Source organism: Ictalurus punctatus, chromosome 11 (assembly GCF_001660625.3).
Source record: "Ictalurus punctatus breed USDA103 chromosome 11, Coco_2.0, whole genome shotgun sequence".
NCBI lineage: Eukaryota > Metazoa > Chordata > Actinopteri > Siluriformes > Ictaluridae > Ictalurus > Ictalurus punctatus.
In genome coordinates, this window is record NC_030426.2 from 18,163,506 (window position 1) to 18,180,881 (window position 17,376).

At 35.9% G+C, this 17,376-nt stretch overlaps 1 protein-coding gene across 13 annotated transcripts in view; it reads left to right on the forward strand.

Annotated features, from left to right (window-relative positions):
* Positions 1-17,376, forward strand: part of dlg1a (discs large MAGUK scaffold protein 1a) — a 139,000-nt gene that overhangs the window by 2,790 nt on the left and 118,834 nt on the right. For all 13 annotated transcript variants that reach the window (XM_017479979.3, XM_053683478.1, XM_017479982.3 and 10 more), the window contains exon 3: positions 4,739-4,860. In XM_017479979.3, coding sequence (XP_017335468.1) covers positions 4,739-4,860 — 122 coding nt within the window. The remainder of the gene's footprint in view (positions 1-4,738; positions 4,861-17,376) is intronic.

Consider the following 17,376-nt stretch of genomic DNA (forward strand, 5'->3'; position numbering starts at 1 on the left):
TGTAGTTACAAGATGTCTGAATAGTTAATGTTAACTGTTTAGTTTTATAAGACTAGTATCCCTTTTTGATCATACTGATGTTAGTTAAAAAAACATAATAAAAGTTCAGAGTTTTAAAATATTCAGAATGATAGAATAATGGAAATATTGACCTATTTATGCAATATTGAATGAAAACCTTTAAATGTTTACCTACTGTGGAAATATTCTTCTTAGTAGGGAAGAAATTATTTTGTATTTTACAGTATCTTGGACTGAGGATCACTACCATACTATATACGGTATATTGTACCTTTCCCATGACCATATAAATGTTTGTGTAATATTGAGGAACTCTGCATTCTTAAATTATGTTTAGTTGTAAAATGTAGAGCTGCAACAACTAATCGGTAAAATCGATAAAAATTGATTATGAAAATCGTTGTCAACGAATCTCATTTTCGATTAGTTGGTCTGCGTGCGGCACGCGGGAGATTTACTCATTACGTTACTTCTGTTTCGAAAACACGCTTCGGAGAGTAAATACTAAAGTTGTGTCCCAAATGAAGTATTATACACTTACACTATGCACTCTGCACTACCGTCTAGTGTGTGGATTTTAGAAAGGTATTATCATCTCAAATTATATCACTAGTGATGATATAATTATTTTTATTAACCGGAAGTATAAGCTGCTTCCTAGGCGACTGCACATGACGTCATACACACAGTAGCATTAGCAGACACCCGAGTCACCGATAATGACTTTCTTCAGTTTACTTTCTGTCAGTGTTACCTTTTATTCCCAACATGACCTCAGTCACCATCAGACGGAGGTGAAATCATCACGTGACTGAGGAAGAAGTCAGAAATGCAGGGAAGCATTTTATATTAAACACCGTGGAGATCAATCAGTGCTGCACGAGCACAAACTTATGTTTATATCCAAAATGCTCCACTGTGTGTAAGGGGCTTGGAGAAACTAGTGCAAGCTGCTTAAAAGGTTTAGTTTAATTTAAGTTTCTTGTTATTATATGCTGTATTTGCACGCTTGCAGTGTAAATTCTGTCATTTATTATAACGGAAGTGATGTATTAGTAACGAGCCCGTGTTGCTGATCACGTGCAGTGTAGACGCGCAATAGGAGCGCGAGTAAGATCTGTAATGTCTAATTAAAACACTATGATCACAAGTAAAATAATGTCTAATGGCAGTGAGTAACAGAAACCACAAGGTGCAGTGAAAGTGAGTTTTTATTATTAATTTAGGACTGTAGTTTAATTCGGTGCTTATTGTGCATCCATAAAAATAATGCATAAATACTATAAAATAAATTTTATATATATATATATATATATATATATATATATATATATATATATAATATATATCATTTTTGTTTGTATTGTGCACATAAGTATTTATTCATTATTTTTTATGGATGCACAAAAAGCACCGAATTAAACTACAGTCCTAAATTAATAATATATATTCTGGTGTATGTGTGTTGGGTTCTTTTCTGTTTTGTACAAACAGTTGTGTAAATTTTAGTCTGAATTTATGTTTGTAACACTCAGTTTGTGGATTTTATTTTAAATGAACAAAAAAAAAGGTACTGAAAGTTTGCTCCGCCCCATCTGATTAATCAACAATAATAATAATAATAATAATAATAATAACAATAATAATAAATAATCAGCCAACTAATCGATTATGAAAATAATCATTAGTTACAGCCCTAGTTAAATGTATTGGCTCATCTCTATTACATGGTGCTGTTTTGGTCATTTTGGATCAGATGTTTTACTTGCATAAGGCTGAGTCTTTTTCTAATAGATACTGACGTGTGTGATATACAACGTCTGTATATCTCTATATATCTGTTTCTGTTTGGGGTCATTGGTAGTTTTGCTAGAAATCTTTATAAATATGAGGTAACACATAGGCCAAATTCCCTTAGTCATTCTTAACAATGAGTAAGACCAAGGAATATAGCTGTGATGTGCAGCAAAAGGTTGTTGAGCTTCACAAAATGGGAAGTGGTCATAAGAAAACAGCCCATTTCCACCATCAGGGCGATAATTAAGAAGTTCCAGTCAACTGGAAATGTTATGAATCAACCTGGAATTGGACGTGTGTCTATATCGTCTCAACGCACTGCGAAGAGGATGGTTCGAGTGGCCAAAAAATCTCCAAGGATCACAGCTGGAGAATTGCAGAAGTTAGTTGCGTCTTGTGGTCAGAAAGTCTCCAAAACTACAATCTGAAGTCACCTACATCATCACAAGTTGTTTGGAAGGGTTTCAGGAAAAAAGCCTCTACTCCAAAAACAAACTCAAGTGTCTTCAGTTTGCCAGACGCTACTGGAACTTCAAATGGGATCGGGTTCTATGGTCAGATGAAACCAAAATAGAGCTTTTTGGCAATAAACACCAAAGGTGGTTTTGGCACACAGAGAGAGGTAGCCATATGAAAAAGTACCTCATGCCCACGGTTAAATATGGTGGTGGCTTTTTAATGTTTTTGGGCTGTTTTTCTCCCAGAGGACCTGGACATTTTGTTAGGATACATGTGAACTCAGTCACGTGTCAGCAGAATGGAGAAGGTGCTATTCGTTGTTTTTTTGTGTAGCTGAAAACAGTTCTGTTCTAAAATAACATTACACTCCCTGGCCAACATTTTTCTCCAAATCAACTTACTACTGAGCCAGAATGTAATCTAAGTGAAGATCTGAGAAGTTAAGAGTGCTCAACATTGGCATCTCTGTCTGTTCTGGGAGTTGAACTCACAACCTCCCAATTAATACTACAGAGTATTTTACTGGCAAGGGAAAGTGGTCAGGTCTGTACCTTATTTCCAAGCAGTAGAGCATTTGGCTCAGTTTACTTCCTTGACCATTGTTCTGTTGTTGTAGAGGGATATTTGAAGCTGTGCACTATGGCACTTGCACGGTGGCATAGTTTTTGATTGGGTTTCAAGCAAAAAGCCTCTACTTTCCTCCAAAAACCAACTCAAGCATCTTCAGTTTCCCAGACACTACTGGAACTTCAAATGGGATTGGGTTCTGTGGTCAAATGAAACCAAAATAGGGCGTTTCTGTTGTTTGTAAAGGAATATTTGAAGCTGTGCACTATGGCACTTGCACGGTGGCATAGTGGTGCAGTGGGTGACTTAGCACCTTACAGCTGCAGGGTCCAGGGTTTTATCCTGAGCGTGAATCATGGTGTACGTAGTGTTTCGCATGTTTTTCCGCATTTCTACTTTCCTCTCGGTACTCTGGTTTCTTCCCAGGTTTCAAAAATGCTATTATGTGGATTGGCTACACCTATTTTCTCCTAGGGGTGTGTGTGTTGCCCTGTGATGGAGCAGCATTCCATTCAGGGTTTGTTTCTTCCTCATGGCCAGTGTTCCTAGAATAGACCCCGGATAAACCGTGACCTTGACCAGGATACAGCAGTTACTGAAGATGAATGAATATTTTGATTTGATGTGTTGTATTTTTAGTTGCTTGATGTCTTGTGGTTTTAAGTTCTGTTTGGAATTTATGCATGTTGCTTGTGCAATACCGACCTAACCAACCTAAACTGGACTGAACTGCAACATTAGTTAACATGAAGATACCCACTTCAGCATGAATACACAATAAGTAATCTAAACAGAGTAATAATCTGTTAGCATTAAATACAACAATAATAAACTAGCAACACTCCACTATTTTAAGTAAGAGTAAGACACAAGTGTGTGTGTGTGTGTGTGTGTGTGTGTGTGTGTGTGTGTGTGTGTGTGTGTGAGAAGTAAGTAAGCTGAGCTGTCGAGGGATTTGTAGGACAGGATGTAGAGGCCTATCAGGTCTCTTTCCAAAGAGTGGTCCATTAACTCTGAAAGCCACTTGGCTCTGTAGCTTTGCTGAAGCAGTGAGATTTTAACAGGATTTTATGCGTATTAAAAGTGTTCCAGAAAATAGGTAAAATACGACGCTTTAAAAATAAGCAGTGAAAGAGTCAAGTTATTGCTTAGTAGTTGAAAATTTTGCCTGGTGGCATGGGATATTTTGAAATGATTGTAATAATTATTATATTTTTCTTTAGTGTACAAAATCACTTAATAATAACAAGAGCAACAATAATATAGCACTTTTCAGTTTCCGTTACATACAATCTCAATTAAAAATAAGTCCGCACAAGGTATTTATGATGAAGCACTTTTAAGGAACCAATGTAATGGGTTCTTTAATGAATTAATAACTATAAATCTGCAAACTGATGTGAATCATGAGGACTTTATTTAAAATATCTTAAAGTGCTGCTACTGTTTTTGCTCAGCGTGGACTTGATTCTGACTTGTAAGTAGTTTCGATGAAAATGTCTGTCGTATGATTTCTATGTAAATATATTGATGCTGGATAAACAGTCTACCAGGTACAGCAAATGGTCACCTGGAATATTAGAAAAACAAGAGCATTACATTAAAAAAAATTGTTTATCCCTGAACATGTAAGTCATTAAAATGTTGTACCATATAAGTATGAAGAGTATGACTAAATGTTTGAATGTGTGAATGCTGAATGTTTGATCAGCTCCTTATCATAAAACACTGTAATGTAATATGGGGTATGTACATGTAATATTGAGCTGATTGTAATATTGCTTTTATTGATAAAAAGCTGCATTAGTTAATTGTATATGTCTAAACATTATTTAGTAGCAAAAAATATTATTGTATATTTAGATTTTTTATTTTTTTTTTTACCCTCTTCCAGATATCCAAGAATTTTATGAAGTGACCATACGGGAGAAACAGAATGAGTCTACAGAGCCCATAAAACCAGCAGAGCATTGTCCTCCTGCTAAAAACGTGACCTCAGAAACCCGCACTAGTAAGGTAAGCATGGAAAAAATGTTTCTGTTCATTTTAGCTGAAATTGCAGTACACGTACACACTGATTACAGCCGTGTTCACTGATGAGCCTTTGAGATGTGCTTGTAATTTGTAGTCTTTATGCCCAGGTTTCTCTTCATGTTTTTCTTACCGAGGCAGCATCATGAGCTGTTCTCACTAAAAACAGCTGAAATTGTTTTTGACAAGACGAGGAAGCAAGAGCAAGGAGTGTCTAATAGTAGACACTGCTAGAGTGTGTATTTTTAGTTTATCTGCCGGTCGTAACTTCCAGGATGTTTAAAAATATTCAGAATCAATTGTACAAATGGATATGATTTACCATACTTGGAACTGCTCTGAAAACATTTTTATACATGTATATATGTTTAAATCTTTTCATATCTTTTGTGCACATAGAGAAACCTCTCTATCTCATGTGTATCAAATAGTTGCAATGTGACCTTTACCTTTCCAGTAAATCATAATTAGGCTAATAATATAGGCAGCAGTATATAAATGGGCAGTACAAATCTTTAAAGTGTGGCTGCATCCAAAGAGCTTTACCATTTATGGATTTTTAAAGGCATTTGTAGTTATGAAGTTCAGATTCAAATGCATAGCAAGTTGCGATTGAGAAGGCATGCTATTATGGGAAAATAATTCGAATGAATTTCATTAGGTTCTAATAACCGCACGTGAACAAGTGTTTTATTCCTCTTACACCACATCAGTTTGTCAATGTTTATAGTTACATAAGAATCAGGATCACTTTATTTTGCTAAGCACATTTGCATGTACCAGAGTATGGGAACAACAAAAGTGTAACTGTGCAAAAAGAATGTGCAGGAGTGTTTATATTGGGGTGCTGTCAGTGCAAAATATTAAACACTGAAGTGGGTGAGAAGTGGGTGTGTGATTTAGAGTTTGATGATAATTGTTACAGCTCTTGGAAAGGAGCTATTTCAGTATCTTGTGTTTCTTGTTTTTTACTGACCGGAAGCACTTGCCAGAGGGAAGTTTCTGAAAAGGTGGTAGCCGGGGTGTCTAGGGTTAGTTGACCAGTTTGACCATCACCAGCCTCTCTTTTTATATATATAATATATATATATATATATATATATATATATATATATATATATATATATATATATATATATATATATATATATATATATATATATATATATACACACACACACACACACACACACACACACACACACACGTGTGTGTTTTTTTTTTTTTGTCTCTCTTGAAGTTAACAAGCCAAAAAGTGCAATGTGTTGTATTACTGAGAAGCCACAAAGCTCTTAAAGATTTTCTCGGTGTCGGAAAACTTCAACGAACAGCTTTACATTTGATTGTTAATAAGTGCTGACACTGGAGACTCCTTCCAAAAAATGCTGAATAACATCTCTTTATAGAAAACCTCACCATATCAACAATTACGTGTTTAAAAAAAATAAATCAATCAAATTATGTAGACCATCCGCCATACAATTCCCTGTAAATTAGCTGTTACTATAGAAACAATAACGGATACATTGAGCGCGATCATTTTAAACCTCTGAATTACTGTGAGAGCACATTTGATTGGGAATATATGCCATTGGATGGTACTGTAAATGACAAAAAGAGAATATTTGAACATAAGTCTATCATACTTCACAAAATATTTAATGCAGAATGCTTTTTTAAGGATTAAGTGTATGAAAGTAGCCCACTTGAATAAGATAATTTTGCTAATGAATTTAAAATTCCTGATTGTCAGGTTCTTTCACATCCGGCATTGTAGACAGACATGTCTTTAGGGTTGCGGAGGGAGATAATTGCGCCATGTGCAGTGGACATCTAGACATCTAACTTGGGGTATTCTTCTCAGCTACGAGTTTCTTCCCCATTTATGGAATAACATCAGATCAACATGGCTGCTCACAGTATGAACAGTGTAAAGAACAGTGTAAAGTTTGCAGTAGTTTATAGCAGCATTAGCTTTAGATCAGTTAATATACAGACGCAGTACTTGGTTAATTCTATAACACTGGCCGTACTAACTGCTGTTTTGAGCAGGTAATTATCAACATTAAAGTTATCACTAAAGTTAGCCAGCTAGCTAAATTTACTAACTTTACTAAATTTACTACTAATATTTTGTTGTTGTTGTTGCCATTCTGCAATTTCAGTCCAAAATGTTCCATGAATGTTTGAAGTTCACTATAGTAGAACAGTACCAATAGCCACTCAGGCCTGTAACTGTACAAGTGCTGTTAAGCTAGCTTTATGTGCTCTGAGAGAGCAAACAAAATCCTTGCCTTCAATGTTTTATTTTCCACTTTGCACAGTGAGCGTGCCAAAGTGGGAAATGACGGTATTACAACATGCAAATGAGCACTTACAAGGCACCACGAACGTAGCATTGATCTCTGCAAATCAAAATCACCCTTTTTTTTTTCCCCCTCAATGTTTTACCTTCAAAAGCACAGAAATAATTATTTCCCCCGTAGTCTTTAAAAACTTTTTCATCTTTGAAATGTTACTTTCGCAAGAGGAGGACTTTATGTTTAGTCCTGAAGACATTTCACAACTGACTGGGCGAGACTTCACGTTTTCAGCTGAAGTTCCTCAACAGAAACGATAAAGCCTCTCGAGCGGATCATCTTTAACATACCACAAGTTCAGGCGTGTAAACGACGACACATGTGACAGACTCCTGTTCTCCAAGTCTCAAGGTGAAAGTTGAGTGCTGGATGAATCTCAGTCTCTTTAGCTTTTCTGCCACTGGGCTCTACTTTTGCAAACTCCTCCTACACATTCCTTTTGATTCAAAGCAGCATGTGACAGCAGGGTGTGAACTCCATTTCATGGCTAATAGAATTTCTCCACTGAACAATCTAATTATAGTATTTCTTGAAAATGTGGTACTTGCTACTTGAAGATGATGTATATTTCTTGTTTGAAACATGTTTATCAGATTTAATTAATAGAAATCCACTCTATAGGCTTGAAGGGGGATGTATTTCTTCTCAACAACACACAGCGACGACAAAAAAATAGATCATGTGGTTGCAGATAAGCTGAAAACACTTGAGATAGTTGCTTTGGATAATCTGTTTATCAGGATGTTCACATGTCGACGCTACAAATTGTGACGAATTTCCATAGGAAGAAATTGACAATCAGACCTTTTGTTTTGGAGGTATTTCTAAAATATTGATGCAATTTCAAATGAATTAAGCCTGAATTTAGTTTGTTGTACCAGCATCTGTAATTATGTGGTTAATGGTGTGGCGCAAACAACATGAGTGTTTTTGTTGTTGCTGTGTAGATTTGCCGTCTGCATTTTTAAAGCTTATTTTGCTCAGATAGATTATATTACCATAATCAAGTGATGTTTGTTGATTTGATTTTGATTATGATTTTTTTTAGCTTTATGTAATGTTTTATGATATTATTATTATTATTATTATTATTATTATTACAATATTGAATTTTTAGAAGCACTACATTTGCTTATTTATTATACTAAATACTCTTTCAGTTTGTCAATCTGTATTTCATTCTAGATAGAACCCTTCAAAATAGCTTTTCTCTTCTTAGTGAGAAAAGATTGAGTTGTTTTAAAATGATTGGAAATAATCAGAAGGCTAAGAACCCTTTTTTCCCCCTCCCTAAGAGTATACCTGTTACCAAACGGACTCCCTTTAAGTTGACCATAAATCATCTCTTCACTTTCACTTTGTTTATCGAAATCACACTCTGGCTGCGTCCGAATCCCTACTACTAGTAGTCCAAAATCATTACACCGAAGGAGTAGTATGTCAGAATTCTCAGTATTCATAAAACAGTAGGTGAGAAATACCCGGATGACCTACTGCTTCTGCCTCGATTCTGCAGTATGGAAGCAATGGACACTGCGTTATCCCATAGGGCAGAGGGACTGGCACGGAAGAGCTGTCAAAATCAAAAATGGCGCCAGGCAGCGTGTCGGCTCTTTGTAAGTTGTTGGTCACTTGACAGTGCCAACATGGCAGCTGTAGTATGTCCGGATTGTTTTTATTCTACACACATATACTGATCACAACGGCCATGTATACAGTAGATACTGAATCGAATGCAGTAGGTGCTGTCACAGTATGCAATTTCGGATGCAGCCTCTGACAACCCAAATATGTCTTTTCCCTCACCTTTTGAATTGATCAAATGCCTAATCCAGACAAGGTTGTACTGTATATTAACACTGAAATAGAGGAAGGTTGTACGGAAAGATTTAAATTTAGCCTGAAGAAAGTAAAAAGCAGGATATTTGCATCACTAGTTGAGTTAGCAGGAAACTATACCAGGAACTATTGACTAACCACCAAGGTAGGACGATTTTATTTAATTGATGGACTATGAGATGTGAACATGTTGGAAAAGGTACAAACAACCCAACACCTAAAATCACAGTCTGTACCGCTTTAACTTCAGAACTTCATTGTGTCTGATCTAACGAAGTCTAAGTAATCCAAGGCTACAGACAGTATACACTAATAATGCTCTCAGAGGAGTATTTTACATTTTCTGAGGAAACGTCAATACCTCCATTTGGGTGACGCATATATAATGTTAATTACTGTCTTATTAGAAGCTTTATTATAAGAGAATTCTGAATCCTCAAATGTTTCACCAGTGGAATTAAACAAATGAAGAATGATTAGAATTAACATCCTTATTCTGTATAAATGGGTATATAAATGGTTCAGATCTTGTTTTTAGATTTTTCTTTTCTGGTCAGACATGAAATGAAACAAATATTGCTCTACAGTGTGTACACATGGAATTACATATTTTACAGTAATAGATTTCATAGAGTTCATGCATTTATAAGTGCATTAATAATAGCTCACACTTATGGGAACGTTGCTTGTGAGCTCCCTCTCTCTCTCTCTCTCTCTCTCTCGCTGTCTCTCGCTGTCTCACACACACACACACACACACACACACACACACACACACACACACACACACACACACACACACACGAATGTTTTCCTCAGCATCCTCTCGTGGAAAAAGCAACGGTAAACACTTGGTTCTTTTGAGCAGCATGGTTTTGTCCAAATCTACATCCTACTGGACTATAACTAATGACTATAGTAATATTTAGTGGTGATGTGTGCGAGTGGTTGTTCTGTGTGGTAGGGTGCGGTTTGGGACAGAGCTGGTGTGGATCTGTAGTGCTGGAGCAGATGAGAAGTTTGTTCTGAGATTCATGTTTCTATGCCTCACGCACACTCCCATGCTGCCGCTCACGCTGAGACACAGGGCTGCTAGGAGGAGATGGTGAATGCACTGAACACAATGGACTGCTTATGCATCGTTAGTACTAAGGTGAAGGTAAGGCTAATGTGTGTCTAGAAGTTTTTTGTTATAGTTTTTTATGCCCTTAAATCTCTTATCTTATAATGAACACTTCTAGCACTGACTGGGCATTATTTATTATATTATATAATATTAAGCCTTTAATGGTCTTAAATCATTGGTCAGGAATTTAACAATTTAAAAAATATATATATTTATTTTAATAAATTTTTAATTTATTTCATTTGGTACACCCGGACATGTGTTAGTTTGAATTTTACATTAAACATTTTAATCAATATTATGATTTTAGCTTTGTGTACAAGAAGACTATAGAAGTGAATTTCCCTGTTTCTTGCTTTTCCCCAAACACTTCAATGTGTGAAAGTAAACGAGCAAATGATGGCACAGGAGGTCTCAGGAGTGCGTTTGTTTAATTCTTACTAATTTCCTGACCAATGATATGTTGTTAAGCCCATTACACCTGAATATTTTGCCATTTTGGGCTCACATTTTTATGACCATGAGTATAAGCCCAGTTTTTAAAAAACATGCTAGTGTAGACAAAATTGGAACTAAAGCCAGTATATGCCAATTATCATTATGCAAATTACAATATTCAAATTAGTTTCTGTGATGTATTAGCATATTTGATCTGTATTTGCTTATAATAAGTATTACTTAAAATTTGAAAACACTGCAAGTTAATTCAGTGCTATAGGAATTCATTTAACGTGGTAAAATTCATTCAGTGTTGAATTTTCTGTAAGCTATAATAGGGTAGGTTAATTATAATTTTTTAAAAACCTTAGTTAGAATTGATGTCAGTTGAAACCCATAACCTGTGGAGTTTTTATTTATTTATCTATTTATTTATTTATTTATTTTTATTTAATACAGGCAGAAATGAGAAGGTGAGCATGTGATATAGCAAATATAGAATGCTAATATAGAAAATGAATATAGTAATACTAAAAATATGATTTTTGTCTGCGTGGACATGAATGAACTACACCAGTGATCACTAACCCTATTCCTGGAGGTCTACCTTCCTGAAGACTTTAGCTCCAACCATAATTGTTACCATCTAATCATTGCTTTAAGAAGTTCTTGATCAACTAAAACAGGTTTGAGATGAAACCTTCAGGAATGTAGATCTCAAAGAACAGGGTTGGTGACCACTGAACTACACCATGTTTAGTAGGAGAATAGGTTAAGATGTGCTGAGGGTCTAACTTTCCTTTCCCAAGCCCAGGATCTAGGTTTAAATATTTGTTTTAATACCATTTTGCTCAGCAGTGACAGTACTGCTCAATTCCTTTAACCAGACAGGTCAGAAGCATGGCGCACAAACTTTTTTTTTTTTTTTTTTGGTCGTAGTCATTTTCATGAGCATAGGAGATTGATGGTTAGTAATTTAGATATGAATTGGAACAATGTGTCTTGAAAGTATTTGCTTTTGTTGGTTTAGTGTAAAGTCAGCTAAAGGAACAGCTTTTCTGTTTCAAATGCACCACACATTTATCATTCATGAAAGTGACCAGACTGGAAAAAGTCCCTTTCCATCTAACATCTCAGTAACTGTTTAGTGATTTATTGTAAGTGATCTATGTAAAGTACAGAGTGTGGGATGAATCATTCAATAGCCATATCCCTTTCAAGAACTTGTAGATGATTTATAATTCAACGCTGCTCGAGCCTACTTGTAAAGGAATATCCGGTATCCATTAAACAGGTGGAATTTGTAACAGAAATCATTTGGACTTGAGGGCGAGCATGAGCATGCCCGGGTATCCTTCAAACATGCACATGAAATATGTAAAAGCTTGATTTTATTTAATGTGTTTGCTCCTTGGTGAGGTTTGTGTCCCTAGGGCACAAACCCGCACTGTTTCTTTAAATTCAGATCACTTTGGCCCATATTTCATTCACTGATTTTCCTGTCCCCTACCATATGACTGTTGTGTTACCATTTCAACTTTAATGTTACACCAAATAGTGATGTGATTAACAGCGTGCTGCTGGTGTATAATTTGCTTGGTTAATTCCAGTAGTGAAGATGAAAGAAAGCTGAGATTTCTTCATAGATTGCATGAGATCTTTTTTTTTTTCCTTATCCTTTTATAAAGTACATTGTACAGTGTGATTTAACACTCCCTGTATTATTTTTTCTTTACTGAGTGCTTTGGCCTTTTCACAGGAGTCTCATAAAAGTATCAAATGTAGATGCCGCATTTGAGATTTTTTTTTTTTTTTCTGAAGCATGTAACCAGCAGCAAAGATATGACTGAAAAATGTTTATCTTTTATACCACAGCACTGTTGAATTCTCAAATCAGGTTTGTTGGAAGTGTTTAATTTTTATTCCTCCACTATTAGATCGTTCATCCGTCTGTGCGTCCATCCTTCCATCTGTCTATTCATCAGCGCAATATCTCATGAACAAGTGGTTGAATGTCTGTTGGATTTATATTGAATTATGACCGTAACCTACAGATGGACTAATTTGATTTTGGAATTGATCCAAACCGGGTAATGGTCACAACAAGGTCAAATAGGATTCGTCCATTCAGCCACAAGTGCATTAGTGATGTCAGGCCTGGGGTGCATTTCACTTTACCCAGAGGTGTTCAGTGGGGTTGAGGTCAGGGCTCTGTGCAGGCCACTTGAGTTCTTCCACTCCAACCTTGGCAAACCATGTCTTCATAGACTGTACTTTGTGCACAGAAGGATTGTCATGCTGGAACAGGTTTGGGTCTCTTGGTTCCAGTGAAGAGATTTGTAATGCTACAGCATACAAAGACATTCTAGACCAGGGATGTCAAACTCAAATTCTACCTGGGCCACTTCAGCATTTTTGTGAGGCCCTATATGGGAACTAAATGAAGTGTGTGTATATTAGAAATGCATTAGAAATGATAAAAAAATGGATGTTTATCGGAAAGAGAAAGGCTAACAGAAACTGTTCATGTGAATTCGCCATGAGATAATAACATGTATTATACTGATTATAAACTTTTTATCAAACATTCCTTTAATAACATGTTTCTGACGAGAAACAGGATCAGCCGGTTGGAATGATTTATTTTTCCCCATTTCTGCTCAAAAGCTATATCTGTTGGTCTCGGAGGCATCCCTGTCGATGCCGTCGATGTAGAGTTATACTTGTTTTGTGTTCATGTTTCTTGACTTCTTTTGTTCCACTAAATCAGAGATGCATGATCAGGGTCTCAGAATCGGGAAGATGGATGGAGAAATGTGACTTTTTTTTTGCTGACCACCTGCGCTAGTCCTGGGAGTCGGAATAGTGAAAAAGACTAAAAAGTCACGTACACGCTTAATTTAAATGTGGATTGTTTAAATTTGACTTCCAATTTCAAAATAGTAGCACCCAAAAATAAGTTTTCATAGTGGGAGTAATATTCATATTATTCATTTGTAAAATAGATGAGTGATACAAAAGAGTATATTTTCTCATTTACATTTCTGGCATTTGACAGATGCCCTTATCCAGAGCGCCTTACATTTATCTCATTTATATATTTAGCTCAAGGCCCCAACAGTGGTAGCTTGGCGGTGCTGGGTTTTAACTTCACGACCTTCTAATCAGTAGTCCAACATCTTAAACACTGAGCTAGCACTGTTCATGACCCCATTTGTAAATCGAGTGACCGCTAGTTTGGGAACCTGTGCTTTAAAATTATGTGGAACCCTATAATTCCCTACAAAAAGGTTTTTGAAAAGCAATGAACACTAGAACCCTGTAGAGTTCTTTTTTCAAATAGTGTACAAACTTCTAACAGGCATTGTAACTTTCGAACTTGATCATGCAGGGAGTAAAAAGTTTCACACTGAATTATACTATAAGAGGCTTAACTTTTATCCCTTAATTGTCTTTGGAATGAAGGACCTATTTTTACTAGGGAGAAAATAGACTCTTAATTTTTCTCAGTGGAGTTGCTGTGAGAGGGATCAGTAATGACAAGTTCATAGTCAATGTTGTGTTGAGACAGAATTGAGACAGTCTCTATGTTGTGTGGAGAGTAGCAGAGAGATGAATGGAGGACTCGGACAAGAAATAATGTAAAGTATCACTTTACAGTATGATTTAATAAGCTGTTATAAGTTAGTGCAGTAGATAACATTTGGGGTATTGTGTGTGATATACACCACTCACACACACACACACACACACACATATATATATGTGTGTGTGCACACGTGTGTGTGTGTGTGTGTGAGTTGTGTGTGAGTGGTGTGTGTGTATATGTGTATGTATGTTTATATATATATATATATATATATATATATATATATATATATATATATATATATATATATATATATATATAATAGATGTATTAGATATGTTGGATGTAATTTAACAAATACTTTTATATCAACCCTATATATATATATATATATATATATATATATATATATATATATATATATAATATTTGTGTTATATTCTGTGTCGAGTGCTTTTGGGGGGGGGGGGGGGGGGGGGGGTGTTTGCATAAAAACAAATCACATGCTGATAAATAAAAAAAAAAAGAAAAAGAGAAAAGATCAGATTGTTTCTATGACAGTGAAATTAGATCAGACTGAATCTAAACCCAGAGTTTTTTATCATGAAAGCGTTGAATAATTTTGAGACTGGAGAAATCATTGAGTTTCATTTGCAGTTGAATTTGGGGAAACCACTTGAAACATTCATTGTGTTGAACTATTTCAATTACTTTAGTTTGATTTGTTCATTGCAAACAGCTAAAAGTCTGTACATTTTGACAATAAACCTGATTTGCAATGGGGATTGAATAATTTTGATTGCAACCGTTCGTGTGATTTCCTCACACAGTGAATGTAGCTGTTGTATTTCCTCACACTTTGTTGCAGTTATTGGATATCTACGTGCTGTGATGAAATGGATATACTGTAAGCCTCAAGTTAGTTTGTAACCAGATTCCCGCTGTGGAAATATCAGTGATACTCCTGTGCTGCAGTCAGAATGGAGACTTTAAATGCAGTTTCACTTCTAAAGTGCTAGAACTTTACCTGAGGTTGAGGTACATGCAAAAGAGAAACATTTCAGACATTGTGGTTTTCAGAACTATGTATAGTAGAAAATGTCAACGTTTCCCAGGCTTCAAAGCACTCAAAGCGATAGTCGGACACGTTTTATTTCTTATTCCAAAAGTATACGGTCAGGCATGTGAAGGTAATGCATAAGGGAAGCTTATAACTACCAGTTCAGAATTGTGCATACTACTAAACGTCTAAATGTTCACATGGTTGCCTCAAGTTGTGAAATAACCTCAAACAGACTTGCTTATCTGGTTCTGACCCATTATTTATGCAAGTTTAGAAATAAAAATAGACAGAAGTGCATGGTATAGCTAAAAATAGTACTAGCAACAATTTTCTAACTGGAATCACATCCTGTCTCTGCAAAAAGTCATCAGGCTCAGATATGATGTATGTATTTATGTATGTATGTATGTATGTTTATGTATTTATTTATTTATTTATGTATTTATTTATTTATTTATTTTCAGTTTTGGTGCATTCAAAAATTATGATTAAGATAAATAATTCCTAATTGAATAATCCAGATGTCACTTGATTACTTTTGGAGCCCCAGTGCAGAAGCAAACTTGAGACAACTTGGAATGGAGTAAGGGGAGAAGTATTGTGAAAATGTTACTTCTTTAAAATCAAAGCAATAAAGGAAATATTAGCTATAATGCAGGCAGTAATATTCAGATTAGGGTAATAGTCAGCTTAGAAGACATTTGTTATACTGCTTGCTGACAGGGACAGTTCTCAGGAATGCACAAATCCTGCCTAAATACTTGCCTACCTATACTGTTGCCTCCTGAGTGGAGCTATAGCGACAATATTATTGTGTTGTCCATGATGATAAGAATATTTAGCATGATATATGTCACTGAATATATATTGTAACATCCAGAATTTACTTACTCATTATGATTCAGTTGATGTTCAGTGCATGTATCTGTTTAGGTTATTTTCATGCAGTACTATGTGAAATTCTGTGTTATATTTGACCAGCCATTTATGCCACTCATTGTCCTTATGTGGCTATGTGTTGTGGTCTACTTTGCACATGCATATGTTAGAGCGTAGTAATGTAATGTGTAATGTGACGTGACCGTGTGTGTGTGTGTGTGTGTGTGTGTGTGTGTGTGTGTGTGTGTGTGTGTGTGTGTGTGTGTTAAGAGAAGGCAGAGAGTGTAGCAGTGTGCTAATCTTCCTCTCCTTCCTCTCAATGAGTCACAGTTTTTGCTCCCCTCTGCTCCTGTGTATGCATATTACATAAGATTACTCACAGTCTCTACACACATCTCTCTCACTCATTCAAACACACATACACACTCATGATGGAATTTTTTTGTACACACTCAGGGATGTGCTGCGAGAGCCAGGCAGGGATTGGACAGTGGGTGAGAGATGCAAGGAGAACATTCTGGTTTAATGAGAGCCCCAGCTGTCCTGTCTTGAGCTTCATGCTGTTGTTTTCTGATCACGAGCTGATTTCTTTTTAAAGGCGAAAACCTCATTTGCGCAATCCTTATTACTCATGAAAATAAACGATTGAGAACATGTGTCAAAGTACAGTGCAATAGCAAAATGGATCCAAGGACACGTTTAAGGATTATATTGTCTAGTTATGTATTAAAGTTATAGCATTATGCAATTATAGCATAATATTTTACTAAAATATTATAATACATTTACCAGTGTCCACCTTGTCGGCAAGGATTTTCCCCTGCAGTTTGCATATGTATATGTAAATGCATTCTTTTTCCAGAGCATCAGAAATAATAACAGAATGTAAATGTAAAGTGTGCAAATACTGCCCAATAATCACACACTGGAGGTCTTCTCGATTTCATTGTATGTGCACTTACCTTCACATTCCTAATGCCAGAATTTTTTTTTCCATTTTGGAGAAATATTCAGGCTTAGAAGTGCATTTCTAGGTCATGGCCTCAGTCAGACGATCTGGTGGTCTAAAGAGCTAAGCCAGGCAGTCCAGAATGATCAAAAGCCACCTGGTTTAACACACCTACTAAGTTTAATGTTTGAGTCTTGTACTGTGAGCACAGGCATGTCCAAAGTTTTCGTAGTGTATGAATGGGTATGTGAATGTGTA